This window comes from Lissotriton helveticus, chromosome 3_1 (genome assembly GCF_964261635.1).
Source record: "Lissotriton helveticus chromosome 3_1, aLisHel1.1, whole genome shotgun sequence".
Taxonomy (NCBI): Eukaryota; Metazoa; Chordata; class Amphibia; order Caudata; family Salamandridae; genus Lissotriton; species Lissotriton helveticus.
The window spans coordinates 1,009,725,654-1,009,738,351 of NC_136061.1; the positions used below are offsets into that span (position 1 = coordinate 1,009,725,654).

Here is a 12,698-nt window from a genome sequence, read left to right on the forward strand (position 1 = left end):
AGAGTAGGGCCGCTGCCTATTAGTCTTCATTACTTTGCAACCTTCTGACAACTGTAGCAGCCTGCTGAGCCCCAAATGGGGGCCATAATATGATCTGATGATATATGAAGAGCTGCTAAAGAGAGCCTGCACCATCCTCGCCTATACATTTTAAGAGTTCCCTCTTACTGAGAACCCACTTTACCTCCAGAGTTCAAAAGCCGGCTGCCTCAGCTATTGGCACAGTAAATCCGCCAACTGTGCCTACAACCGCATCATTCTGCACTGCCTACAGGAGCCAGTCTAATGAGTCAATAATACACTGAGGACTCGGCAGGGCATGAATAGTCGGTTTTATATTGACAGACACCAATTTATCAAAAAAATGCCCTATAAGAGAATTAATACAAAATGACTCCTTGCCATGTGCAATCTTTTCAAAGGTAATTATTCTAAAGGATGCAAAATGCGCTCTAGGAACAAAGAGATACGGTGTGTTTTGTTATGTGCCGACGACAGTACTCACCCTTCAAAGGCTGATACAGGGCTGCGTTTTCAGGCCATGGCTCTGCAGCTGTGGAAACAAATGTTTTTTGCTAATGAACAAATGATTTAGCACAGTACATCAGAAAACGTTACATCAAAACAAACAATGCAACAACAGTACACACAAAACGTTTTCTATGTACTTTCTGAGAGAACTACGCTGCAAACCAGGGCTATGGGTGTAATTTCACAGCCATGGATTTACGGATTATGTGTCAGGTGCAGCAATTCTATAATTCTGCGGGAAAAGCGCCAGCATCAGAATAGCACATTCCAGTGGCTCTGCTTATAGGGCCGTGCACAAATACAGTTCTCAACACCAACCTCTTGATGTATAATAAGTAACGATCAGTGCTTTGCTTCAGAGTCACCAGGAGGCGTTTACATCATATCATACATCACCATTTTATATTTTCCTGTCCTCAGAAAATTACCTAGAAAATTCTACATCATAAATCAAATGTTTTGGTGGCACACCGAAAGTCTGGACTACTGTCAGTTACTGGACCTCTGGACCGGATTACCGTGGATCATTTAGGCTTTAGCACCAGAGATAAAACTCCGCCCACAAAAAGTTACTGAAGAGTGGCATGATGGGGCGAGCATATGTTCCAGGATATTTTCGTTGCCTTTTTCTTCTGGATTAGTCAATTCTCCCATTGTTGAAAAAGTGATCAACCAACAACTTTTCTAAAGCAGCAATGCCACCTAAGAAATAAAACTTACCATCTTATGTAATTATTTTAATAACATTTAGCTTCATTTTTATAAACAAATTCAAGGTTTATTTAGAAAGATATGAACTGATGTTGCTAAATATAAATAACTGACAGTAGCCCATTTCTAATGTACAGGCAAGTGGCTGACCAAGGGCTGTAGTGGCATACGGGAGCTGGTAAAAGAGCAAATTTTTAGGTCAAGCCAAACAGGCAATGTAGGGCCTTGTGACTTAGAGATGGCGGACCCTTTTGGTTCCTGACGGACTCAGTAGAATATTGTAATAGGTGTGTGGGTGATAGACTTCTTAACATAGAATGCTCAGTTAACGGTTACACACTGATGAATAAAGACGTGTAATACCAAGCTCCATGTGTGGTGAGATCATTTGCATGTCCCCAGGCTGGGTAGGACGCTTCAACTGGCGACGAGATACAAGGTTACGTAACCACTGCAACCCGAAGAATCAAGAGTGCTCTCCTGGATAGCTTGCCTTGGTCCAGCAAACTGCATGTGCATGCTACGTGTGCCTCAGTCGAAGGGGAAATCAACAGTTGAAGTAAGTGAAGCCAAATAGCCACTCCAGCCAGTGCAAGGCTAGTGAGGAAGGTGAAGACCTTACAGAAAGTTTGTCTGACATCGGAGAGAAATTTGCTGATAAAGTCGAGACAATAGATACCGCGCCACAAAGCGAAACCGAGCTATCATTCATACAGTACGATAGCACTAAAGGGAGTGATAGCCGAGTGCAAGGAAGCACTAAACGCGGAAACATTTCTGACGCAAAGACATGCTAAAGGCAGTAACAACCAAGTACGAAAAGAGCAACGACCTGCGATAGCCATGTGCAAGAGAACGCTGTGAGAAAAAGCGGATAAACACAGAGTAACATAAGAGACGGCAATAACTAGACATAGAGAATACGATCATGCTTACCAGGACCTCAGTAAAGAGTCATCCGACCTCAGCACAGGGTGCCACAACCCAAGCAGAAGCACGGGGTTGTGCTTACGAGGCTGGTGAATCACATTGGACCAATTGAAAGGCCATGAGCAGCGGTCGGAATAGTAAAATCTTTCAATGGTTGCTGAAAGGAGTGCAAGATATGGCACTAATGCCATCTTGAAACCACCACCTCCCTTTGATACCACAAAAAAGCTTAATATTAGTGACAGATGGACAGTCTGGGTCGAATCCTTTAATGATTTCCTTGATGCGCTGGAAGGAGCAAATGACAAAAAGATCATTAAATATATAGAGAATTTATCCAGTGAAGAAGTAAATGATGTAAAAGAAAAGACCACAAGGTGATGAAGTGGTGTACCATCAAATCAAAGAAGCATTCAACACCAAGCTCAATCCAAAGCTGAATGTTGACTATGAAAGGTACATTTTCAGTTAGGAAAGTCAGACAGCTGGAGAAACGATGGATGAGTTTGTAGAAAGACTTGAATCGCTTATAAAGCATTAGGAGTTCAACAATGACTAGGCCATGCATCTCAGAGTAGTAGATGGTTGCATCTCTGATTCCTTCAGACGAAGAATGCTGAAAGAGACACTCAACTTGGAATGAGCATGGCTTCCAGAGAGGAAGACAAGCAGCTAACATGGAGGCCGGAATGCCCCACAATGAATCAGTACTGAGTGTAAGAAGTCAAAATACAAGGCATAAGGCCATAAAGTAATATCTCCATAGAAAAAGAAGGGTTTTCAATGTGGATTTTCCTTTCCACGTGAAAGTAAATGTCCCGCCATTGGACAGGTATGGAAAGGCTGTGGAAAAGAGAAACATTTTGTAACAGTCTGCAAGAAGTGTGCCATGTCAAGAAAACAAAATGGAGGCAAGATCATGTGAGTCCCATCGAGAAACAAAAATGGATGTCAGAAAGTTCAAGGCGGCATGTTCTACGCAAGCCCACAAGGTCGAGTGATAGCATCAGTTGAGGTAAGCATATTCTGAACAATGTTCATTGTCGTCAAATTCTTTGTCTAAGAGTTCGTCAAGATCATCGACAAGCTACAGTGAGGAAGAAAGGTGTGAGATGTTAAGGTTGACTGCTGGATGATGTGCACAGTGCTTATTGCAAGGATGAATGTCATCCAGAGCTAGTGCCAAATTCATGTGCACACTGTCCCAAGATCACCCTGAAAGTGAATGGGTGCTCCATACCTTTTATCATTGACAGGGGTACATCAATAAACACGATGCCAGTGGAAAAATATAATGAGCTGTCTCCAGTGCCCCGTATAACTCTGTCGAGATCCAAAGTATATAGGTGGGCAGCTTCAATGCTACCGCAAAGTCAAGGTTCATTCATAGCAACTGGGAAGCATAAAAGTAAGAAAGTACACGCACCAATTCATGTCTTGGCAGGCACTTCATCGAACGCATGTTTACTTAGTTTAGGTACTGCTGTTGACATGGGGCTGATTTCTGTAAACTACAATGTCAATGCTTATCATGAGATATTGAATCAGTTTCCATCTTTGTTTCATGAACTAGGAAGACTTAAGACCATGAACGTGCAACTTTACATAAATGAGGACATCCATCCTGTTGCTCAAGACATTGTGAAATTGCATTTCAATTACAAGAGGCAGTTGAGCAAGAACTTGAGATACTATTAAAGCACAACACCATTGAGCGATCCACTGGTTCGATGCAATTGGTATCACCCATAGCGGTGGTGCCGAGAAAGGACAGTGAAGGAGCCATGTGCATCTGTGTTGGTATGTACCAAGCGAAAAAGGCGATTGAAAGAGAACGACATCAAGGTCTGCACATTGCTGACATGATTACACACGTAAATGGAGCCAAAGTCTTTTCCCACCTTGATTTGAACAAAGGATCTCATCAGCTCGAACTGGAAAAGAATTGCAGGTACATTACTATCTTTTCAAATCATGTTGGTTTATTAAGATACAAAAGGCTACATTTCGGAGTATCATCAGCTGCAGAACTTTTTCAGGATGTCATTCCCTGCATAATACAGCCAGTCACCAATGCTTTCAATTACAGTGGTGACATACTAGTTTTTGGGGCCACACAAAAGGAACATGATAAAGGTCTTGCACAAGTGTGTTGGGTACTTGCCGATGCAGGTCTCAATTTCAATGCGCCAAAGTGAGTTTCATCAAACTGAACTCAAGTTCGTCATATCTTTTCTGATGGGGGAATGACTCCGGATCCAAATAAAGTACATGCTTTGTCACTTGCTTCTCCCCCACAAGATGTAACTATGCTCAAATCCTTCCTTGGTATGGCTACTGTTCAAGGTTTATATGTGATTTTGCCTGAGTAAGTGTCCCATTAAGAGACTTAACAAAACAAAATGTCCCATTCTAATGGCCGAGTGAATGTGAACAAAGCTTCAAGAAAATCAAGCATGCAATTGACGATGACACTGAAATGGCATACTTTGATCTGAAATTGCAGACAGAGGTTGTTGTTGATCCAAACCCCGTGGGGTTGGATGCTATTATTGCCCAGCACACTGGACATCCCAAGGCTCATTGTGGCTTATGCAAGCCGAGGTACGTCATAGAAGGAATGTGCCTATTCATAACCTGAAAAAGAAAGCCTTGTTGTGGTGTGGGCTTGTGAGCATTTTTGTGCGTTCATATATGGAAAACATTTCACAGTTGTCACCGATCACCAAGCATTGCTCACCATTTTAGGCACTCCTGAAGCCAAGAGGCCCCTGTAGTGTAGTTCCTATATTCCCAATAGGCTCTGCGCATTGGAATAACATATCCTATAGATTTGACGTAGGACTTAGGTAGACTATGTCTCTATCGAATATATATTAAACTTAATTGTGAGTGCCAGCTAGCTCAGAGGTCACTAGAAACGTTCTCGAATAAACAAGAGGGGATTTGTTTCTGACAACCGCATAAACATGACAACTTTGTTTCCCCAAGAATAAAACTGATCTTCAGAGTCGTGGAAACAATAGATAGATATTTTACTCAGTCAATCGTGCATGCTTCGTTTCATCAGAGGTGCAGAGAAATAGAGAGACGGGCGTTTTCAATAAAAGGATTTATTGAACAGTCTTCTTTCTCATGCAAGTAAAGTGAACTGCTACAATCGTAATACTGGTTGCAAAATATAATGCGTACAGTAAGAAGAGTATTATAAAATAATACTGTAAAATAATTGTATGGTTCCTAGACCATAGATAAATACATACATAAATAACAAAGGCTAAAAAGTACTCAACTGGTGCTTCTAAAATACGCCTACCCCAATGTACCTAACCTAAGTCTAGTACGAGGGAAGAAGTAAGTGAGGTGTAGCATAGGTTTAGTTTGTCTTTGCCAAGAATCTAACCAAGATTTCTCTGAGGGTCTAATCAACTTTGGTTTTAGACTGAAGGAGGTCTGGTATCTCTGTCTCGGACTCGATTTCCCAACACCCCCCGAGGGGAGCTTGGAAAAACTGGAGCTGGATTCTCAGCGAGAGAAAGGCGACCTCTCTGTCAGTGCATCAGCTGGAGAGTCGGCTTCCTTCGGCACTTGCTGTAGCGAGCTGTGTCGGGCAAGTAGATAGTCGCGCTGCTCCGAACCATCGTGTGTTTGCTAGGGCGAATGTAGGCATATTTATACCTTGAAGGTGCCTTGTTTGACGTAAAGTCGGACATAATAACGTCACCAAAGAACCCCAAGGGAATGGTAGTTCTTTAAAAACGCCATGATTTCTAGGACAAATCAATATTCAAGCAAGGGGATGTCCCTGACTGCTGAAGCCGAGTTTTCCAAGAAATCGTTGTGGCTTTTTGAAACTAGTGGAAGTAGCCATGCCTGTATTTGGACAGGATGGGTTATGTCTAAATATGGGCAGGATTTCTGTGCCTATATAAGGGCAATGTGAATTGTACCCATATAAGGGCATGAATCAGTAAATTACGCTTGGATTCTAAAATGTCATAGAAGGAATGTGTCTATTCATAACCTGAAAAAGAAAGCCTTGTTGTGGTGTGGGCTTGTGAGCATTTTTATATGTTCATGTATGGAAACCATTTCACAGTTGTCACCGATCCCCAAGCATTGCTCACCATTTTTGGCACTCCTGAAGCCAAGAGGCCCCTTTGCATTAAGAGGGGGTTGCGACTGCAGGAGTATGACAAAATGATTGTGCATCGTCCAGGAAAAGATACAAACTTTGCTGATTACTTCTCACGTGTGCCAATAGTGTCATGGCATGACTTCTAAAGCGGCAGATGCTTATGTTAATTTGATTGGGTAGTCCAGTATCCCTGCTGCCATTTCACAGCAACACATCATTGCTGTCATGAGCACTGAGAGAGATTTGCTGATACTCAAAGACATTATTACACACCAATAGTGGCAAAAACATAATCAATCTCTTCATCATGTCCTTGAATACTAGAAATTCAAAAATGTGTAGGAAGAACTTTCAGTTACTTCAGAAGGCATCATCTGAAGAGAGTTGAGAATTGTTGTAGTTTGTTTTGCTTTAAAATAAAGTTAACTGAAAGTTGAGCTGACCATGAACGTCGCTGTGTGAAGATCGGCTGCACCTCATGTCTTCTTGCTTGTAGGTGGATGGTTTTGTAGAGCACCGAGAAATTACAGGTTCTTTCTCCTTTTTAGGGCTCGACCTCTGCCAATGCGCAAGCATTGCAGATGTCGAGACATATTGGGGCTTATCCAGAGCTTAACCAAACGGGCGATTTGATGCTGTGCCCGTGAAAAAAGCGCATGCACGCATCAAAGCCACCAGCCTCCCTCCACAAGCTTACCCCAGCGTGCGCTCTGGCATTTCTCCTCCACTAATTATTCACTGCCCACGGCCGGCCGGCACATCAAAGGCTGCTGCTCCCCGCGCGTCTCGTCACCCTTACTCTCCCCTATTCTTCCCTTCTTGTCTCTCCCCGCCCCCCCTCCCTACCATAGCAATGCCGAGGGCTTGTCTGCTTTCTTCCAGACTCGTTGTGTATTTTGATGTTTTGGAAGAACAAATTGCAGCTGCCAGGCTACTAGTTTGCTCTTAAACAATGCCTGGCTATTCGGAAGCCCCATGTCCTCTCCTTGGCTGAGGCGCAGATCCCAGATGCCTTTCGATCCATAGTTCATAGGCTAGCATGTCAGCAACTCCGATTCGAGCAGTTAAATATTGGCCTCCATGGTTTCACGCTATTAACCTGTGGTCGCTCATGAAGAAATATTATGAGCAAAGCGACTGCCAAGATAAATGATGCAACTTATCCTGTTTTGTAGCTTTGTTGGAGGCTTTAAGGAACAACCACTGTCGACCCATTTTTATATTGAACCAGATGTTATCCTAAACTCCAGGGTTTGTGATTACATGTTTTTTTAATATGCAGCCACATTTTGCTAATGCAAGATTTCTTATGTAACAGAATCTGGTGCATTTACTCTTGTGACTGACATTTCAAATCTCAGTGGCCATCTTTTTTCCACTTTTTAGGGCTCGACCTCTGCCAATGCGCCTGCCAACCCACCATACAGCTCCACCAATGCACCCACCACCCAGCTCCGCCGATGCACCCAGCACACAGCTCCGTCGAGGCACCCACCACACAGCTCCACCTATGCACCCACCACACAGCTCCACCTATGCTCCAACTAAGCTCCACCAATGCACCCACCACACAGCTCCACCAATGCACCCACTAAGCTCCACCGATGCACCCACCACACAGCTTCACCGATGCACCCACCACAGAGCTCCACCGAGGCACCCACCACACAGCTCCACCGATGCACCCACCACAGCTCCACCAATGCACCCACCACAGCTCCACCAATGCACCCACCACACAGCTCCACCGATGCACCCACCACACAGCTCCACCTACACAGCTCCACCGATGCACTCACCACACAGCTCCACCGAGGCACCCACCACACAGCTCCACCGATGCACCCACCACACAGCTCCACCAATGTACCCACCACACAGCTCCACCGATGCAGCCACCACACAGCTCCACCGATGCAGCCACCACACAGCTCCACCGACACAGCTCCACCGATGCGCCCACCACACAGCTCCACCGATGCACCCACCACACAGCTCCACCGAGGCACCCACCATACAGCTCCACCGATGCACCCACCACACAGCTCCACCGATGCAGCCACCACACAGATCCACCGACACAGCTCCACCGATGCTCCCACCACACAGCTCCACCGAGGCACCCACCATACAGCTCCACCGATGCACCCACCATACAGCTCCACCGATGCACCCACCACACAGCTCCACCGATGCACCCACCACACAGCTTCACCGAGGCACCCACCACACAGCTTCACAGATGCACCCACCACACAGCTCCACAGATGCACCCACCACACAGCTCCACAGATGCACCCACCACACAGCTCCACAGATGCACCCACCACCCAGCTCCACCGTTGCACCCACCACACAGCTCCACAGATGCACCCACCACACAGCTCCAGCGATGCACCCACCACACAGCTCCACCGATGCACCCACCACCCAGCTCCACCGATGCACCCACCACACAGCTCCACCGACACAGCTCCACCGATGCACCCACCACACAGCTCCACTGATGCAACCACCACACAGCTCCACTGATGTACCCACCACACAGCTCCACCGATGTACCCACCACACAGCTCCACTGTTGCACCCACCACACAGCTCCACCGATGCAGCCACCACACAGATCCACCGACACAGCTCCACCGATGCACCCAGCTCCACCGATGCACCCACCACACAGCTCCACCAACACAGCTCCACCGATGCACCCACCACACAGCTCCACCGATGCACCCACCACACAGCTCCACCGATGCACCCACCATAGAGCTCCACCAAGGCACCCACCACACAGCTCCACCGAAGCACCCGCCACACAGCTCCACCGAGGCACCCACCACACAGCTCCACAGATGCACCCACCACACAGCTCCACAGATGCACCCACCACACAGTTCCACCGAAGCACCCACCACACAGCTCCACCGATGCACCCACCATACAGCTCCGCCGAGGCACCCACCACACAGCTCCGCCGAGGCACGCACCACACAGCTCCGCCGAGGCACGCACCACACAGCTCCACCGATGCACCCACCACACAGCTCCACCGAAGCACCCACCACACAGCTCCACCGATGCACCCACCACACAGCTCCGCCGATGCACCCACCACACAGCTCCGCCGAGGCACCCACCACACAGCTCCACCAATGCACCCACCACACAGCTCCACCAATGCACCCACTAAGCTCCACCGATGCACACATCACTCAGCGCAACCACAGCATCACTCAGCGCAACCACAGCATCACTGGTTCAAATATGTTCTTTCAATGTTTCAAGCTGTTTTCAAGCTTTATTACAAATCACAAAAATATGTTACTATTTCACTTCTGTTCTTGGATTTTCGTCACAATAAAAAACACTGAACATAATCTTCACAAAAGTTATTTACAAAAGTTTAAGCTATTGCCATTACAAATTATTTAAGTATTAATTATTTAAAAAAATTAAAAGCCATTGTTATTTGTAATATCAATACATATAAGTCACGTAAATACAAAACATGTTGCATTACAAATGCTATAGGTGTCACATTTGCGAAAGTTATAACTATTGGCATTGTAAATGACAAAGCTATTAATTTAGCTATTTTAAAAAATAACACAAATAAAAAAAAATCATTTATAAGACCAATAGCTCAAACTTTCCTAATGCGAGCCCTATTGCATTTCCAATGCTTGTTATTCCTTGTGCATGAATGCACACAGTGCGCAGTGGTGGAGCAGCTAGTAGTTCTTCCGGGTGACACAAGCGATGCGACTTATGAGGATGCCAGTTTTCGGGTATTGCTATTGCCTGAAGCAAAATACTACCAGCACTACCCTGTTTTTTTTCTTCTTCATTTTGATTGCAGCATTGCATTGGAACTATTTGGTTCTATTTCCAAATATTGACAGTGGACTTATTTACGTTGTTACACAGCTAAGTTAGCACAATATATGGCAGCCTTTCCAGGTCTTTTACATGTAATTCATGTGAGGGTGTCAATTTGTCAAGAATGTGGCCATTATGGCACTGTTTGGGTGAGTGTCTGCTCACCGGTTCATGCTTCTTTGTTTTTCAGTGGGCCATGTGCTTTAGTTTACCAATGCTTTATATTTTTGATTTATGGCTGTGTAGATATTCTCACAACATTCTAAAATTGGTCTGGCCATACGTTGTTTCTTGGCATGTTGCTGTCCTACTTGGAATTTATGGTGGAAATTTTCTGCCAATTTTCTTACAGTATGTGTTCGTACTCACTCTTTCAAATGGGTGGTCGTGGGTTTTAGTCCTGTGTCCTCATTGTAAGTCACTTTACCTTTACATCAGGGGTTGCTTAAGGATTTTTGTTTCCCTTTCACACAAGGAATGAGTTTTTGCCCAATGTCCACACTGTAAGCTACTTTACCCTTACATGAGGGCTGGCTTAAGGGTTGTTGTGTGTAAGTCACCATGTGCTTCACCTTGGTCTTGTTGTGTGCGTAAGTCACCTTGTGCTTCACGTTTTGTTTGTTGTAGTGGGTGTTTTCACTACCACCAATTTTTTTTTGGGCTTGGCCCCTTATTTGAGGGGTAGGAAGTTGGGTTGCAGTCCCTTCTCCACATTTTACATGGCTTTGCTCCTTACATGGGAGCAAACTTATTGGTGTAGTCCACTTTTTATGTTAGAGTACTGGGGTACGTATCTCCCCTGTTTCTCTACGTAGTGTGGTGATTTCTCACGTGATGTTAGTACTTTCTTTTCTTTATTAAAAGAGGAGGATGGGTGGTATTTCGTATGTTTCTTTTCACTTTTCTTTCCTTCCCTCTCGTGATGTGGCTTTTATCATTCACCCCAGGGTTATGGACTATTGATTTCATTTGTACTTTGTTGTCTATAGTTGTTAAAAGTTTGGTTTCATTTTTCTTCTATTTTATAGGGAGGAGATAATGTAGTGTCTTCCTGTGTTATTATGTTCCCGGTTACCTCGTTCCTAGCTGCTCAGCCAGTGTGAGTGTTCTGTATGGAATGTTGGTGTGATGGACATGAGTGGAATGCTTGGGTGTCTGGTGTGAGTGTTGACAGTTGGATGATGGGCTGAGCAGCAGGCAGGCTGCTCCTGGTGGGGCTGCTCTACTGGATTTCTTCTACAAGTTATCTACTTCAATAAACCTGCCTAATCTACATCCTAGCAGTGTGGACATCATTACTACAATTGTTATACCCAAGAGTCGCAGACAAGTTATTGAACTGGCTCATGAGGGCCAATATGGAGTTGTTGCTATGAAGCGAGCTCTACAGGACCAGGTGTGGGTCTCTGGTCTTGATGAAGGAGTTGAAAAAGAGTAAAAGGCATGTCAATTCTGCAACTGCTTCTCATCCAAGACAACATCACGTCCGTTAAACATGTCTGATCCTCCAAAGCATGTATGGGAGAAAATTGCAATTAATTTTTGGGGACCCCTAGACAATGGACATGATCTACTAGTAATTGATGTTGAATATTCCCGTTTTCCCCTTGTGGAAAATCTGCTATCATTAGCTCATGACAAAGTCATTGAGAGATTAGAAAGTATCTTTGCAACGTGGGGTGTTCCTTCGATTTTGAAATTTGACAACGGCCCCCCTTTAAATAGTCGAGAAGTTAAAGATGTTCTCACTCATCTAAATGTCAGGCATCAGAAAGACACACCCCTCTGGCCACAGGCGAATGGTGTGGTGGAGAAATTTATGAGCACCGCACTGCGCTGGAAAAGCTTAAACTCAAATCAGTTCTTAAGTCTACGCTTCGTGCACAGAAGTCAACTCTGCATCTTACCACAGGTGAAAGCCCTGCCACCTAAATGTTTTGAAGAGGCACGGGCACCAAGTTGCCACAATTACCAATGAGAGATCTATAAACATTGAGAGATTTCGCACCACTGACTCGCCTCACAAACGTCAAATGAAGGCTTATGTGGATAGACGCCGTAGTACTCGGAGCACTGTGTTCAACAGAGACCAAGTTATCGCCAGGCAGAAATGGAAACACATGTCTGATGCTCCTTTTGATGTTGACCCACTGAGGGATGTGACTAGTAAGGGACACATGGCGACTGCTCACCATCCTGGAAAGTCCATGACGTGAGATCCTTCACATTTCAAGCACCTGCCTTGACCTTCTCCCGCTCCCGATGTCAGGAGTGAGATTTGTTCACCTGAGCGTCTGGAGAGCCCAATGACTGTACGAGTGTCTCTGTCACCAGTGCCAGTCACAGACACTTCTCCTGTAACTGCAACCTCGCATGACAAGATCAGGGCGATTGATTCAAGCACCACAATGACTTATTGAAGAGTTGTAATGTATATAGGTATAATCTGTAGTTTCTGTTTAACAATGGAGGAGATGTAGTGTCTTGTGAGTTAGAGATGACGGGACCC

The 12,698-nt window shown here is 45.2% G+C and overlaps 1 protein-coding gene across 1 annotated transcript in view; it reads right to left on the minus strand.

Moving 5' to 3' along the window:
• Positions 1 to 12,698, minus strand: part of MTX2 (metaxin 2) — a 423,009-nt gene that overhangs the window by 310,638 nt on the left and 99,673 nt on the right. The window contains exon 2 of the mRNA XM_078681519.1: positions 506 to 553. Coding sequence (XP_078537645.1) covers positions 506 to 553 — 48 coding nt within the window. The remainder of the gene's footprint in view (positions 1 to 505; positions 554 to 12,698) is intronic.